The 18,357-nt window shown below is 41.9% G+C and overlaps 1 protein-coding gene across 6 annotated transcripts in view; it reads right to left on the reverse strand.

Moving 5' to 3' along the window:
- The window catches only part of LOC110509944 (transmembrane protein 164), a 39,913-nt gene continuing 21,556 nt past the window's right edge, over positions 1-18,357 (reverse strand). For 3 of the 6 annotated variants that reach the window (XM_036967656.2, XM_090226746.1, XM_090226745.1), the window contains exons 3-7: positions 14,059-14,125; positions 10,518-10,577; positions 6,948-7,026; positions 978-1,078; positions 1-524 (exon numbers count right to left, since the gene is read on the reverse strand). In XM_036967656.2, the coding sequence (XP_036823551.1) occupies positions 318-524; positions 978-1,078; positions 6,948-7,026; positions 10,518-10,577; positions 14,059-14,125 (514 nt within the window). In that variant the 3' untranslated portion in view covers positions 1-317. The remainder of the gene's footprint in view (positions 525-977; positions 1,079-6,947; positions 7,027-10,517; positions 10,578-14,058; positions 14,126-18,357) is intronic. The other 3 variants (XM_021591171.3, XM_090226747.1, XM_090226748.1) reach the window with 1 other exon arrangement.

Below are 18,357 nucleotides of genomic sequence, written 5' to 3' on the forward strand. Positions count from 1 at the left end.
GACAAATAAATTGTTTTAATGTTTATGGTGACAGCGCTTCAAACGGTGCCAAAAAAAGTCAAGCCCCCCCTTCCAAGCATTTGCACCCCCACTTTCAGACAAAATCAGGTGCCCATGATTGTGCATGCATATAATGCAATCCAGCACAAACACTAAAGGAATGATATTTCATTGACTCTGAAATGATTATTTCTTTACAGTAAATAAATATGGTAAAGGTGGTACAGATGCTTTAAAAATGTGGATAGAAAATCCCAACATAACAGGCGTTTGGATTGGAAAAGGCTACGTTCGTGTTTGTCTCTGTGTGTGGATGTTCAGTCAATCTTCTTGCTGCGCAGTCTGGCGGTGTCCAGCAAGTACCTGCAGGTGGGGCCGGTGTGGTGGGAGAGGAGGGTCAGGGCCTTCCCATGGACCAGGGTCAACAGGGTCTGGTGACCCGCAGCCCAAACCCGGTACCAAGGCCCATAAAATGGATCTGACACTGCTGGACACAGCATGTTGTTCAGATTGACCTCGGTCATCTGGGAAGAGGGAGAGAAAGAGACAAAAGTGAGAGACTATGTAGAAGGAGACACACTGAGGCCACAGGAGGTTGGGGAGGACTGGCTAGTGGTAATGACTGGAGCGGAATTAGTAGAATGGTATGAAATACCTTAAACACATGCTTTCCAGGTGTATAATACCATTCCATTTGCGCCGTACCGGCCATTACTATGAGCCGTTCTCCCTTCAGCAGACCTACTGTAACGGTGGCCTTGCTTGGTGTTTGTTTCCTTCGTGCCATCAGTCAGGCAGAGTGGGAGAAGAGCAGTCCGCTGTGTCATGCAGCTCATTAGTCATGCTAGTGTGACCTGTACATTAGTGTCTGACTCCTATATCTGTGTCATGTGTCTCGTTACTGGCCTCTCTTTTAAGAGCGAGTGAAGAGGAGTTGCACCGAGTGTCCAGTAGAGGGCTCCCTCCATCAATCTTACCAGGCCCAGGCCCTGCAGGAACAGGAAGTGATAAAGGAACAGGATGCCAGTGGAGAGGATAGCCCACCACATGTCCCCCAGGGGCTCCGGCTTGTACACACCTGGCGGAGGGGGAGGCAAGAATAGTAAACGTATGAACATAATTCAAAACAGAACTGAAAATACAGTTATGGATTTCTTCCATTTTATGGCAGACTAATCAATATGGGTATTCTCAAGTTCCCTTGAAAATTAAAGAATGCAGCTGGCAGTGGATTTTTTTGCTCCCGAGACCCACTATTGCATGCCTTTTCACAATGGGTGTGCCGATCTGTCATACTCATATTCGTAATGGGAATTACTTGTGATCGGAAAACCCGGAAGTGCACTTTAAAATGCCGGTAATGCCTATACCTTAAATGTGCATTACTGCGCAATATCACCCAGAGTACACCATTAAGTTTCTTCACTCATTGTAAATAAAACATTTAAAAATGCCCACGATTTACTTACTTGGTCCTATTCAATTATGAATGGAATAGGCTAATAAATTGCCTAATGCATGGCCAGTTACTACGGACTGCATTTATTCCAGACAGATTCAGATGAAGGCAGGCAAATTTTTTGCCCCATATATTGTTTCACTTTCGTGAGAAGCAAAACATCTCTCCCAATACTTTTACAATCAAAATAAACAATCTACATTTGTGATATTATTTTCGAATTATTTGTTGCGTGGCAAACATGCCTGGGCGAGAAAAAGTAGCAAGCAAGCATGGGCTTGGATCACGACAAAACGAGAGACTTATACTAATTATGCAGACAGAAAGTAGGCCTACTAAACAAGGCAAAGTAGACAGACAAAAACAATTTATGGCCTCAGCAAAGTGTGAGAGCAAAATTGCAAAATGATGCTATAATACTGTAATTGCATCAAATGGTTGTTTTATGCAACAGAATAAGGGGTTGTTAGAACACTCATATGTGTGTGTTCTACTGAGGGTGGGCCTCTGGGAGATTAAACACTGACAGGAGATTTATGTCTTTGGGTGATACTGCCTCTAGATGGCTCCAGTATGGAGTTGGGGGGCCAGACCCTGGTCTCAATACAATGAGGACAGTATTTACAGCAGGTACTGTTTGCTGTGAATTATTAGCAACCTTGTGACCCATCCATACAGCCTTTGTTTGTCACGAACATCCAGGGGGATGGACTTTGCTACAAAACGCTGTCGCTCAAATCCACTGGTTGAGTTTTCAGAGGTAATCACCGACCAGCTCCATTACTGCACTAATGAAATAATAAAGTTTGATTGTTTTGAAGAAATCTAAAAGTCTCTCCTTCTGACTACAATAATTCCACCACAAAGGTCAAAAGGAAATAAATTGATTTAACAATGACTAGCTACGGATTCTGATTTATAGACGGAGAAAGGGAGACTTGTTCCCTGAGACGAGTGAGTGACATGAGAGCGGCCCCGTCCATTTTATTTACAGACAAAAACTACCTAATAGTAGTTTAGAGCACCCAGTGCTTCACACAACTTGAGTGAAAGAAAAATACGTGCTGTCAGCTGAAAATTAATTTTTCCAGATGACGGATAATTAGAAAATACTTGTCATAATCGTATTTGAAAAATTCTCCATATCCTTTTTGATACTTGCATCGTCCGAGTACTCAGCACAGCCCTACTTTTATCTATGTTAAAAAACATCCGAGTACTCAGCACAGCCCTACTTTTATCTATGTTAAAAAACATCTTAGTACTCAGCACAGCCCTACTTTTATCTATGTTAAAAACATCCGAGTACTCAGCACAGCCCTACTTTTATCTATGTTAAAAAACATCCGAGTACTCAGCACAGCCCTACTTTTATCTATGTTAAAAAACATCTGAGTACTCAGCACAGCCCTACTTTTATCTATGTTAAAAAACATCTGAGTACTCAGCACAGCCCTACTTTTATCTATGTTAAAAAACATCCGAGTACTCAGCACAGCCCTACTTTTATCTATGTTAAAAAACATCCGAGTACTCAGCACAGCCCTACTTTTATCTATGTTAAAAACATCCGAGTACTCAGCACAGCCCTACTTTTATCTATGTTAAAAAACATCCGAGTACTCAGCACAGCCCTACTTTTATCTATGTTAAAAAACATCCGAGTACTCAGCACAGCCCTACTTTTATCTATGTTAAAAAACATCTGAGTACTCAGCACAGCCCTACTTTTATCTATGTTAAAAAACATCCGAGTACTCAGCACAGCCCTACTTTTATCTATGTTAAAAAACATCCGAGTACTCAGCACAGCCCTACTTTTATCTATGTTAAAAAACATCCGAGTACTCAGCACAGCCCTACTTTTATCTATGTTAAAAAACATCTGAGTACTCAGCACAGCCCTACTTTTATCTATGTTAAAAAACATCCGAGTACTCAGCACAGCCCTACTTTTATCTATGTTAAAAAACATCCGAGTACTCAGCACAGCCCTACTTTTATCTATGTTAAAAAACATCCGAGTACTCAGCACAGCCCTACTTTTATCTATGTTAAAAAACAGTGTTGAGTAGATAAGTGTGTGCATGTACTAAGAACGTTTGTATTTTTAATAATATTTGTATTGAGTTTTATTGAATATCATGTAAAAATGTGTACTGACAATGCGATTGTTTGTCCAATGCGGTTGCTTAAACATAAAACGTAAGAAAACAGTACTGAGTAGGTATGGATGGCGGCGTCTACTTTGTTGTTGTTGTTCGGTTTCACAATAATAATCAAATACAGCCTTTGCTTTAATGAGGCCCTTCCCACCCTAGACTCCCCTTTTTGTTAATATATTACAATGATTCCCTACACTATTCAGTGCATGTTTTCTCACAAACTAAAATTGAGCAAACAGTGCATATTGTTTGCAGCCAGGAAATGAGAGGGATTTCTACATTGGCCACTTGACCCGACGTCCACTAGATAACAGCCAAAAAGTCAAAACAGCTTTCCTACTTTGACAACAGGTGCCGGCCCGGCGGGAGATATCAATAAGCGAATATCACAACACTGGCCAGCCAATCACAACACTAGCCAGCCAATCATAACACTGGCCAGCCAATCACAACACTGGCCAGCCAATCACAACACTGGCCAGCCAATCACAACACTGGCCAGCCAATCACAACACTGGCCAGCCAATCACAACACTGGCCAGCCAATCACAACACTGGCCAGCCAATCACAACACTGGCCAGACAATCACAACACTGGCCAGCCAATCACAACACTGGCCAGCCAATCACAACACTGGCGGGTAAATAATACTGTGAAACACTATCATTCCACTATTACTGCAGATATACAGTGTCTTCGGAAAGTATTCAGACCCCTTGACTTTTTCCACATTTTGTTACGTTACTGCCTTATTCTAAAATGGATTAAATACAAATCCTCAGCAATCTACACACAATACTCCATAATGCCAAAACGGAAAAAAAAAACTGGTTTTTAGAAATAGTTGCAAATTTATTACAAATAAAAAACAGAAATACCTTATAATATACGGTAAGTATTCAGCCCCTTTGCTATGAAACTCGATATTGAGCTCAGGTGCATCCTGTTTCCATTGATCATCCTTGATGTTTCTACAACTTGGAGTGTCCACCTGTGGTAAATTCAATTGATTAGACATGATTTGGAAAAAGCCACACCTGTCTATATAAGGTCCCACAGTTGACAGTGCATGTCAGAGCAAAAACCAAGCCATGAGGTTGAAGGAATTGTCCGTAGAGCTCCGAGACAGGATCCTGTCGAGGCACAGATCTGGGGAAGGGTACCAAAACATTTCTGCAGCATTGAAGGTCCCCAAGAACAGTGGCCTCATCATTCTTAAAATGGAAGAAGTTTGGAACCATCAAGACTCTTCCTAGAGCTGGCCGCCCAGCCAAACTGAGCAATCAGGGGAGAAGGGCCTTGGGTCAGGGAGTTGACCAAGAACCCGATGGTCACTCTGACAGAGTTCCTCTGTGGAGATGGGAGAACCTTCCAGAAGGACAACCATCTCTGCAGCACTCCCCTAATCATGCATTAATGATAGTGGCCAGACGGATGCCACTCCTCAGTAAAAGGCACATGACAGCCTGCTTTTGCCAAAAGGCACCTGAATACTCTCAGACCATGAGAAACTAGGTTCTCTGGTCTGATGAAACCAACATTGAACTCTTTGGCCTGAATGCCAAGCATCACGTCTGGAGGAAACCTGGCAACATCCCTACGGTGAAGCATGGTGTGGAGGTGTTTTTTCAGCAGCAGGGACTGGGAGACAAGTCATGATCGAGGCAAAGATGAACGGAGCAAAGTACAGAGAGATCCTTGATGAAAACCTGCTCCAGAGTGCTCAGAACCTCAGACTTGGGCGAAAGGTTCACTTTCCAACAGGACAACGACCCTAAAACTACAGCCAATACAACACAGGAGTGGCTCTGAATGTCCTTGAGTGGCCCAGCCAGAGGCCAAACTTGAACCCAATCGAACGTCTCTGGAGAGACCTGAAAATAGCTGTGCAGCAATACTCTCCATCCAACCTGACACAGCTTGAGGATCTAAAGAGAAGAATGGGCGAAACTCCCCAAATACAGGTGTGCAAAGCTTGAAGCGGTATTATTAGAGAAGAAAGATAAAGGTTTTGTTCGGGCGCCAAGCAGGTATTAACCAAGCTGAAAGAAAAAGAGTAGAATAGAGAGTACCACTACCAGACCCACACACATCAGCAGAAGAGACTGCCTAGAGTGTAGCCTGTTTACCAGAGGAGAGAAGAGAGAAGACACACCATATAAACCCACATCACAGCACAGGGGTGACCCCACTAATAATACCTCATACAATAATAATAATAATAATAATAATAATGGCAGAGCAATTGAACCGCAACTTTATTTCCTCCTTTACTGCTGAAGCGCTCTTAAAGAGGCAGCGCACAGTGAAGGCTCCGTTCAGGATCATACCCAAGAAGACTCGATGCTGTAATCGCTGCCAAAGGAGCTTCAACAAAGTACTGAATAAATGGTCTGAATACTTATTTAAATGTGATAGCAAAAATGTCTAAAAAACCTGTTTCTGCTTTGTCATTATGGGGTATTGTGTGTAGATTGACGAAGAAAATCAACAATACATTTTAGAATAAGGCTGCAATGTAACAAATGTTGAAAAAGTTAACGGGTCTGAATACTTTCGAATGGCACTGTATTACGGACATTTTCTGAAATTACAACGCAGAAAAATACTGTGTGTAGCACCTTTAAGTCATACTGCTACAGTACAGATATGGACTTGGTTTTTGTTTGGTTTTTTAGCTCGCCAGTGATGCTGCTATGACAGGGATATGAATTATTCCTTATGTTCACAGATATGTTGTGTGTAATACATCAGACTGTTGTTCCAAATTAGTTTGAATTTGTTAGGAGCCAGGGTGGTGTGTGACCATTTTTCGGTTCCATTTTGAAGCAATTTTGCTTTTTCATCCTATTGGAGAAATGGTAGATCACGATGGATAGTTCATTCCATTCTCTTTGTTCAAATTGTAGCCTAGTCTGTTGTTGACTGGGGATCTATTTCACGATGTATTGAAGCTAATTCTAACATAGAGACTACGGTGGCCTATTCCTCCGAATTGTTAAGTTCATTTTGTTTTTATTGCCATATTATGTTTGATTTTAATGTTAAACATGGATAATTATCACATTCTCACAAAAAATAAATAATGTCAACAGTGTTTGCAAGAATGGCATCACAACACTAGATGGCAGTCTAGTTTACTCCAGGGCTCTGCCTCTCTCACTGCAACAATTTCAGAACTGGGAGGAGGGTTTTGATTGGTTGAGTTAAGGTAGTAGTGAGAAGTAACTCAAGATGGTTCAAATTCTCAATGATAGTGAAGCACCCATGGAATGGAGACAGAGCACAGAATTCCATAAGTGCAGAAGAAGCCGGCACGTACCTCCTTTCCTGAAGAGGTATACAGGCACCAGGTAGAGCAAGGAATGCTGGATGTAGTAGACCTCCTTCTCAAATGGAAGCTGAAGAAACAAAATGGACCAGTGTTCAGTATCTACATGATCATCATCAGCTTCATTATAGCAGTACAGATATGTACATGTCAACAATTAGTGTTTGCCTTACTATATTGAATGTTAAACAATGCCCTGCTCCTGCATTTCCACATTGTTTGGCTATGGAAATGTTTGAAACTGTGTGTGTGTGCGAGCACAATTGGATCAAAACATGACTGGTGTTTCGGATTCAGTTAGACTAACTCGCGTAGAAAACAAAGAGGACCCTTCCCTAGGCATAAGTGTAACCAATCGGTAAATTGCCAGCCAGCCTTAACAGTAAAAGGATCTGTGAGTGAGATGGTGAGCTGGAACGGAAAGGGAGAGGCTGGTTGGTAAAGCACTGGAAATCCACAGGGTACACATAATCTGGTTGTGCATCAGCACTTTCTCTCTTGTCATGTCAGTCACTTACAATTAGGCCATATCAGCTTATTGTTTTTTAGATTTAGTCAAGCAGACAGCTTTCTTTTTTTTAGTCACTCAGTAAGATATTAAAACTGCACGTTTCTCTCCACCCCATGGCAAAATGAGTAACCGGGTTCCCTTGACATTAACTTTTTTTAGCCAATTGTCCTTTTTTTTTTACACCATAGAGAATCAGATAAAAATGTAGGCTACACTGCCTATTGGCTTCATTGCATATTCAAGCCTGTCTCAAAATACAACACTCCCCTTTTAAAGCTCTCCTAGAGGATGGTTGGCCACCCTTTGTAGTCTTTAAAATATTGCAACATTACAATTACAAACAAATACTTTTATATATCTTTAAATAATTCCCTCCAGGGCTTGAAATGAAGGACGCCCCGGCTTCTGGACAATAAAATACTGTTGAAAACCAATGAGAAAAATGCTGGTTTCAATGTCATGATGGTGTTAATAAAATAATTCCCTCAACATTTCTATGGTCGTATTTTGGCTAGGCTACTTTGAAACAAGACATGCTTCATAAAATAAAACATTCAGGGTTTCAACAATTAAGTTTATGGTTAAATAGTCGTAAAATACTGACCGCGTCCGCTCCGATTCAAGTTGTGTGAATTGCGGAGCGCAATACCTGCACTCTCTGGTCTTGTGACCATTTGATCTAAAACGAACCGTGCCTAGAGGACAACTTGTATATAGCCTCGTTATTGTTATTTGTGTTATTTTAGTATTACTATTTTCTTTTGATCCATTTGTTAAATGTTCTTTTTCGTACTAGTTAAATTAAAATTATATTAACTGCATTGTTAGGAAAGGGTTCGTTTAGTAATAATTTCATTCAATTATTTAGACGTTAATGTTAATTGTTATTTGTCAAACATGACTGGTGTTTAGCCTCGATTTTCTGTCATTAAAAAAAAGTCTCATTTAAGTTTGGCCACATTTTCTGGCGCCTCCATCACGTCAGCATCAGTTTGGACATGACGCTGTAGAGAATATGCAGAAGGCCCAACAAAATGTAGATTTGGGGCCCCCAAAATGCTCTGACTGCATGTGTGGGTATGGATGAGGGTACGCAGATGCGCCGAGCCATTGCCCCCCCCCCCCCCATGATGAGTTCAGATTGTATATGTGGCCCCCACCCCCATCAAAGTTGCTCATCCCTGCCTTGGATGACCGTGTCTGTGCTGTAGCATACACCCTTGCCTTTCGTGACCACTGACTTTGCTGATAGTAAATACAATTTTCCTCACTGTTTGTCAGGGGTTCCTGAGAGTCTCCTGTCACATGTTGCTGCTGTTACTCAGCCAACAACACAATAAACCCTGCCTGCCTACCTCTCGACTGCCAGGCAGCAGTAAAAAAGGTAGGAATTGGTGGTCACAGGCCCAGAGCAAGTCAAGGGGACTCAAGCATACCGAAGGGCAAAGCCACATAATGAGGCCATAGTTATGCAAGTAGTATTTGTCTTTATTGCTGTTCAACATTCAATACAGTTGACACAAATGGCTGGAAAACTTGACTTGAGACATTCAAAGGATGCATCCACTTTTTAAGAGAGACAAATCTTCTGTATGAACAAAAACTATTCCAAATCCTTACTGCTCATCAGAATGACCATCCGTCCAAACCGGACAGCATAGATTAACAATCTTCAGGAAATAAACTAATTCCATTCAGGTATTGTGAACTGGACTAAAATTAAAATAAATGTCTTGTTCGGTTTGGATATTTACCACCATGTTGTGTGCTTTGTTCAACTATTTAGAAAATAGTTTGGAATGAAGTATAAATGTGTGGCCATGCTTTCCTTGCTATTGAGATATGAAATTGAAAAAGTTATTGATGTGTGTTCTGGTACAGAGTGCAGATAGTTGGATATAAAACACAGGAAGATAACAGTGATCTTGTAATCATAGTGAGAAATGTTTTAGCAACACTGTCACTACAACAGTCAGAAATGACAAGTTTTAAAACACACCCAATAGGCCTATCTAAATGTATAAAATGAAAACATCTTAAAAATGATCAACACACTAACACAGCCATATGAGCATGTGACTGTAGAGAAATAGCAATAGCATTACAAAGCACAGATCAGTGTGATCACAGATCAGTGTGATGACGCAGTGTCTGTGTGAACCCTCCCCCCCCTCACCATGTAGCTCAGATTTACCAAACTCAGTCCTGGTGACCTCAAGGGGTGCACGTTTTGGTTCAGCTGTGTAGTGTTAGGGCAAAAACCAAAACGTGCATCCCTTGAGGTCACCAGGACCGAGTTTGGAATATAGCTTTACAATACATACTCCAGCTGGACATGTGGTTCCTCCCCAGGACAGAGCACGCCCGTCCCTACACACCAAATCAAATTGTATTTGTCACACATGTTTAGCAGATGTTAATGTGAGTGTAACCCCCCAGGTTTGTGCCAGCATCAAGGACAACACATGGTTCATCTTCCCTCTCTATGATAAAGGAATTGATATTGACTGTTCAAACAAAAGTACTGGGAATTTGAGATGTGTGAAATTCATCTCTATGCTCCACTGACACCTCCCTTTGGTTAAATCCTGGCAAGGCTCTATCATACATGGGATGACAAAAGGCCACTAAAATATGCAGTTGTCACACAACGCCACAGATGTCTCAAGTTGAGGGAGCGTGCAATTGGCATTTTGACTGCAGTAATGTCCATTAGAGTAATGGCCAGATAATTGAATGTTCATTTCAATACCATAAGCCACCTCCAACGTCATTTTAAAGAATATGGCAGTATGTCCAAACAGCCTCATGACCGCAGACCACATGTATGCAACTCCAGCCCAGGACCACCACATCCGGCTTCTTCACCTGCGGGATCGTCAGATCATTCACCCAGACAGCTGATGAAACTGTGGGTTTGCACAATCAAATCATTTCTTTACAAACTGTCAAAAACCGTCTCAGGGAAACTCATCTGCATGCTTCCTCACCCGGGTATTGACCTGACTGCAGTTTGGCGTCATTACCAACTTCAGTGGGAAAATGCTCACCTTAGATGGCAACTGGCATGCTGGAGAAGTGTGATCTTCACGGATGAATCCCAGTTTCAACTGTACCGGGCAGATAGCAGACAGCGTCATGTGGGCAAGCGGTTTGCAGATGTCAACGTTGTGAACAGAGTGCCCCATGGTGGCAGTGGGGTTATGGTATGGGCAGGCATAAGCTACAGACAACAAACACAATTGCATTTTGAATGCACAGAGATACTGTGACGAGATCCTGAGGCCCATTGTTGTGCCATTCATCTGCTGCAATCACCGCATGTTTCAGCATGATAATGCACAGCCCCATGTCGCAAGGATCTGTACACAATTCCTGGAAGCTGAAAATGTCTGTTCTTCCATGGCCTGCAAACTCACCAGACATGTCACCCATTGAGCATGTTTGCGATGCTCTGGATTAGAGGTCGACCGATTATGATTTTTCAACGCCGATACCGATTATTGGAGGACCAAAAAGGCCGATACCGATTAATCGGCCGATTTAAAAAAAAAAATTGTAATAATGACAATTACAACAATACTGAATGAACACTTATTTTAACTTAATATAATACATAAATAAAATCAATTTAGCCTCAAGTAAATAATGAAACATGTTCAATTTGGTTTAAATAATGCAAAAACAAAGTGTTGGAGAAGAAAGTAAAAGTGTAATATGTGCTATGTAAAAAACTTAATGTTTAACTTCCTTGCTCAGAACATTTATTTTTTTTGTTTTTTTTAACCTTTATTTAACTAGGCAAGTCTGTTAAGAACAAATTCTTATTTTCAATGACGGCCTAACATGAGAACATATGAAAGCTGGTGGTTCCTTTTAACATGAGTCTTCAATATTCCCAGGTAAGAAGTTTTAGGTTATAGTTATTATAGGACTATTTCCCTCTATACCATTTGTATTTCATTAACCTTTGACTATTGGATGTTCTTATAGGCACTTTAGTATTGCCAGTGTAACAGTATAGCTTCCGTCCCTCTCCTCGCTCCTCCCTGGGCTCGAACCAGCAACACAACGACAACAGCCACCATCGAAGCAGCGTTACCCATGCAGAGCAAGGGGAACAACTATTAGAAGGCTCAGAGCGAGTGACGTTTGAAACACTATTAGCGCGCGCTAACTAGCTAGCCATTTCACTTCGGTTACACCAGCCTCATCTCGGGAGTTGATAGGCTTGAAGTCATAAACAGCGCAATGCTTGACGCACAACGAAGAGCTGCTGGGAAAACGCACAAAAGTGCTGTTTGAATGAATGTTTACGCGCCTGCTTCTGCCTATCACCGCTCAGTCAGATACTTGTATGCTTAGTCAGATTATATGCAACGCAGGAAACGCTAGATATCTAGTAATATCATCAACCATGTGTAGTTAACGAGTGATTATGACTGATTGTTTTTTATAAGATAAGTTTAATGCTAGCTAGCAACTTACCGCATTCACGTAACAGGCAGTCAGTCTCCTTGTGGAGTGCAATGAGAGAGAGGCAGGTCGTTATTGCGTTGGACTTGTTAACTGTAAGGTTGCAAGATTGGATCCCCCGAGCTGACAAGGTACAAATCTGTCGTTCTGCCCCTGAACAGGCAGTTAACCCACTGTTCCTAGGCCGTCATTGAAAATAAGAATTTGTTCTTAACTGACTTGCCTAGTTAAATAAAGGTATAAAAACAATGACAAAAAATGTAAATTGTTATTATTTTTTTTTAAATCGGCAAATCAACGCCCAAAAATAACGATTTCCGATTGTTATGAAATCTTGAAATTGGTCCCAATTAAATTGGTCGACCTCTACTCTGGATTGATGCATACGACAGCGTGTTCCAGTTCCCGCCAATATCCAGCAACTTTGCACAGCCATTGAAGAGGAGTTGGGCAATATTCCACCGGCCACAATCAACAGCCTGATCAACTCTATGCGAAGGAGATGTGTCACGCTGCATGAGACAAATGGTGATAGACTTTTTTTTTTTACCCACGCCCCTACTTTTTAGGTATCTGTGACCAACAGATACATATCTGTATCCCAGAAATCCACAGACTAGGGCCTAATGAATTTTTCAATTGACCGATTTCCTTATATGAAGTGTAACTCAGTAAAATCTTAGAAATTGTTGGATGTTGCGTTTATATTTTTGTTCAGTGTATATACAGGGTCAGTGCAAGTACCACATTTACACAGTGTACTGTAGTAGTTGAGGTACATTCTATCTGAAACTTATGTAATGTTGCACTCTCCTGAACAGCCCCAGGTATGTCCTGAAACATGATATTCCACACTGCCCATGAGCAGGTGCCATTGACACATGAATGGATGTCTGTTGCATGTGTATGAGACACAATGACTTGACACGAAAACAGAGAAAGTCTATAGCCTAGAGAACATGCCCCACATGGAATGGAACCAAGAGACTGAACTCTTATAACCATCTGACCTGTGGTATTCAAAAGTGGAGTTGTTGACCCATAGCATACAGTAAAAGTGCACTTCCAAATCAGATCATCAGACCTACAGGATGTGATCACAACACCTCTACTTCCCAGAGGTATGTAGGGGGATTGGAACAAAACCAATAAGGCAGAAGTCTAGAGGAAGCCAAAAGAATCCTCACATACAATGTTGTCAGAGTCATTTCAGGGGCTGGGCCAGACTCAGCATTGAATTGAGTATTGTTCTTTTTTGAACAAGAGAAACTGAAGTGCTTTTGAGTCATTGATGGATGAATGTTTGGGAAGGTGGTAATGAAATGTGGAAAGGGCCGAATAGGCCTAATTGAATTTGGGCTTTGTTTCCATGGCTGAGATGTGATTAGTAGCAAGAGAGACATGATTCAAGAGCAGGGAGCAGAGCTACTCTTGAGGAAAAGGGAAATGCAGCAAAAAGAACAGCCTGAGGACAAAGAGAAAAAGAGCAAGTGGGGGTTGTGACAGGGCAGCTTCAAAGTTATTCTGTCAGCAGCAGCCAAGCACAGCTACTGTAGGGCTCTGCTTTTGCTGTTTCACATTCAATTACTGAGTCCGGAAGGCTCAGAAAAAGAGTATCTTCTCCCCGATCCTATTCTGTGACCACGTCACCATGGTTACATTGGATTGAGAGAAGTTGATATTTTCCGAGATGCATTACACATCTGCCATTGTCAACTAGAGACGGTTACATTTGCTTACAGAAAAACATCTCATCAAGTCCCTGAGAACAGTAGGACGTCATCGCTGTGTTCATCTTCTGCACAAAGGACAGTTATGTTGCTTTCCCACAAGGCTAGGAGATGCAACCTTGGGGTTTTTCTATGTCCTGATACTGTATTTTTCAAACAAACATGGTATTTCAGCTTCCTGATAAAGTTGTATTTATTTGAAAAATACTTTTTAACCATAAGCAATGCAAGATGTGTTTTTCTGTGTTTCACATACTAGGCATTTGTATTTGATATGCATAATGAAATATGATCTTTGAAACTATGAAAGAGTGGAAGTCTAATTGTGAGTGACTGCAGTGCTCACTAATACAGTGAATTTAACAGATAGGTGATGGTTTCTTACCAGCCTAGTGTTGACCACAGGGAAGACGAGGGCCAGTAGGGCACCGTTCAGCATATGGACCTGAAGCCTGCAGACAGAGAGTACACGTCACACACTTAACACCATAATCAACAAAACCAAATAAGTGTTTGCTTAAGATTCTGCAAGCCAAATGCATCATATACCATATGATACCAACCAGCACCTGTTAAAGTGCTAGGCTAGTATGGAAACGTGCTACACTTGGACCGGTGGTTGAATGCAATGAACTTGGGCATCCGCAGATGATAATTTAGGTAGATTCATCGTTTGTGTATCTCATATACTAGTATATATATCCTAATTTTGTAGTATACCCTACATCTGGTTGTTGATCATCTTCTGCATGGCCCATGTGACATAATCCTGTAGCTTTTGCATTACATCTCATTTCCTTCCCTCAGGGAATCCAGATTAGTCTTCATATCATTTTGTTTCTATGCAGACTAGTTCAGCTACATTTCAATTCTCCTATGACTGCATGGCAGAAGGACAAGGCAAGGTCCTGATTGGAACAGGGAGGGTTGGGAGGCCAGCATGGCTGTGGTCCAGCTCCAACCCTCCTGATTAAGTAGAGGACAGAGAACAGGGCCCAGGTGTTCTGTACTGACCCCAACCTTAGGGTTCCTCCCTCTGCTATAAGACCCTACCAACATAATTAGAGGCTGACAGGCATGTCTGCAATTTGGGAGTGATTGGTGCTGTGATACAGATCCTAGTTGGAGTCTCAATGACTTTGAGTGATGTTTGTTATCTACAACTAATGGCTCTGCTCTTATCTCTAAGGGGATCCTTTAGGGATGGAACGATTCACCAATACGCATCGGTCCACAAATCAAATGTTTAAGATACAAGTGCATCGATTCGCGGACCGCAAACCGACCCAAATGTAGCATGCGTTGGTCAGAAAATCTATTAAAATGTTGTGAATAGGCAGTTCACCCATTTGTTTTGCTCATATTAATAGGCATGTCTCTGACAAAAAAATATATAATCTTGGCCGACCAATAATCCGATCTTTTGACTAATCGATTGGCCGAAAATTTGAAACATGCATTTTACAGTGTGTATATATATACACACACACCTTGTGTTTTAAGAAATCAACTAATATATATATATATATATATATATATATATACACATACTTCTCAAAAAAATAAAGGGAACACTAAAATAACATCCTAGATCTGAATGAGTGAAATATTCTTATTAAATACTTTTTTCTTTACATAGTTGAATGTGCTGACAACAAAATCACACAAAAATTATCAATGGAAATCAAATGTATCAACCCATGGAGGTCTGGATTTGGAGTGACACTCAAAATTAAAGTGGAAAACCACACTACAGGCTGATCCAACTTTGATGTAATGTCCTTAAAACAAGTCAAAATGAGGCTCAGTAGTGTGTGTGGCCTCCACGTGCCTGTATGACCTCCCTACAACGCCTGGGCATGCTCCTGATGAGGTGGCGGATGGTCTCCTGAGGGATCTCCTCCCAGGCCTGGACTAAAGCATCCGCCAACTCCTGGACAGTCTGTGGTGGACAGTCTGTTGGTGGATGGAGCGAGACATGATGTCCCAGATGTGCTCAATTGTATTCAGGTCTGGGGAACGGGCGGGCCAGTCCATAGCATCAATGCCTTCCTCTTGCAGGAACAGCTGACACACTCCAGCCACATGAGGTCAAGCATTGTCTTGCATTAGGAGGAACCCAGGGCCAACCGCACCAGCATATGGTCTCACAAGGGGTCTGAGGATCTCATCTCGGTACCTAATGGCAGTCAGGCCCCCCAAAGAAATGCCATCCCACACCATGACTGACCCACCGCCAAACCGGTCATGCCGGAGGATGTTGCAGGCAGCAGAACGTTCTCCACGGCGTTTCCAGACTCTGTCACGTCTGTCACGTGCTCAGTGTGAACCTGCTTTCATCTGTGAAGAGCACAGGGCGCCAGTGGCGAATTTGCCAATCTTGGTGTTCTCTGGCAAATGCCAAACGTCCTGCACGGTGTTGGGCTGTAAGCACAACCCCCACCTGTGGACGTCAGGCCCTCATACCACCCTCATGGAGTCTGTTTCTGACCGTTTGAGCAGACACATGCACATTTGTGGCCTGCTGGAGGTCTATTTGCAGGGCTCTGGCAGTGCTCCTCCTGCTCCTCCTTGCACAAAGGCAGAGGTAGCGGTCCTGCTGCTGGGTTGTTGCCCTCCTACGGCCTCCTCCACGTCTCCTGATGTACTGGCCTGCCTCCTGGTAGCGCCTCCATGCTCTGGACACTACGCTGACAGACACAGCAAACCTTGCCACAGCTCGCATTGATGTGCCATCCTGGATGAGCTGCACTACCTGAGCCACGTGTGAGTTGTAGACTCCGTCTCATGCTACCACTAGAGTGAAAGCACCGCCAGCATTCAAAAGTGACCAAAACATCAGCCTGGAAGCATAGGAACTGAGAAGTGGTCTGTGGTCGCCACCTGCAGAACCACTCCTTTATTGGGGGTGTCTTGCTAATTGCCTATAATTTCCACCTGTTGTCTATTCCATTTGCACAAAAGCATGTACAATTTATTGTCAATCAGTGTTGCTTCCTAAGTGGACAGTTTGATTTCACAGAAGTGTGATTGACTTGGAGTTACATTGTGTTGTTTAAGTGTTCCCTTTATTTTTTTTGCGCAGTAAAATATATATATATATATATATATATACACACATACACGCACACACATACATTGAGCTTTAATTAAGCGCAATGTTTGATGAAACAAGACAATGACTCAAAAAGTCCTCCTGCTCCTACTGGCATTCACAGACTGCTGTTACTCTCCTGAAGTTGCCAGTAATAGGTCGCCGACTCCTCATGTAGCCTTTCTCATGTGGAATGCCAATTTATTTTACCATTTCTACTGATCTGCATGCCAGTTATGGTTATCATATGCACATTTTTATGGAACAGTTTCATTTAATTTATAATAAAGTCTTTGTATCTCAAAATAATTGGTCTGTTAATCAAAATACTGTCCAAATCTAAAATCAAAATAATACAAACTTCAATTCAAAAGTAACTTCAATTGCCATTGCAAACTATGTAAAAAAAAAATTGCCTATAAAGCCAACAAATAAAAACATTGCAGCCTACAGGTAGAAAATATCCTGATAAAAATACATATCCTAGGAATCACATTGGAACATTGTATCAACTATTAACTTTTGTCCAGCCCGAAGTGTGCTATCAAATTTGCAAAATTGTATAATATATTTTGGGCCCTCAGAGTTTCCTGCACCAGTGAGCTCGGGACAGACACAGCTGTAGGCTATTTGCGCAAGGGATAAGAAGTAATCAGGTAGGCATATTTTATGATGTTTCCACTGGATCAGAGCATTATATTTTTCACTTTCACGCTGAGTGGTTATGGAAAGGGAGAAAACTGGAAAGATTTTTCAAATACATTGAGGAACTATTGTCATTCTCAAAGGATTTAAAAACAGCTTGCTGTTTGAGGTGAAGAAAACATTACTTTGAGATACTCCACAGCTCATTAGTGGTGGTGCGTTAAGCCAATCAGAAACACTATCAGATCCCCAAATGGGCACATTTATATGCCTACATATGCACGCTGACACGTTCGCCAGGTGTACGTTTCCTGGTGCGGCTGGCTTCCTGGTTAAGTGGGAATTGTGTCAAGAAGCAGTGCGGCTTGGTTGGGTTGTTCTGTTATGTTTCGGAGGACGCACGGCTCGACCTTCGCCTCTCCCGAGTCCGTACGGGAGTTGCAGCAATGAGACGACTGTAACTACCAATTGGATACCAAGAAATTGGGAAGAAAAAGGGCAACAAAAAAAATTGGGGGAAAAAGAGGGACTCCCAAGTATACAGACTAGACTGTTTGACTTCAGTCTGGTTGTGCCATGCGTGTCCATGGTTTCTGAAGCTGTGTTGTACTATAGCAGCTTTTTCCAAAATGAGCTTCAATAATGATAGTACAGTAATTCAAAAACAAGTGGACTAACAAAAACTCTTGTGGGACATTGGCAATATTACACACGTCGGCTGTGATTATGAAATGTCCTGAGAAGGAACCTCAGCCTGACCGCCAGTTGATGGAACTAAATTTGCATGGCATTGGTTTGAAATGTCATGCTCTGGTGTGGTGAAATGTGCACGGTGGTCATATATCAACAGCATAGTCAACTGTTGCTTGTGACATTCTAAAACCACAATGTTCTTTTCACTTTCGTGGCATTTGCAAAAGTCCTAAAAAGGTTAGTAAAACAAGG

This window comes from Oncorhynchus mykiss, chromosome 29 (assembly GCF_057628025.1).
Source record: "Oncorhynchus mykiss isolate SJ-2025 chromosome 29, ASM5762802v1, whole genome shotgun sequence".
NCBI lineage: Eukaryota > Metazoa > Chordata > Actinopteri > Salmoniformes > Salmonidae > Oncorhynchus > Oncorhynchus mykiss.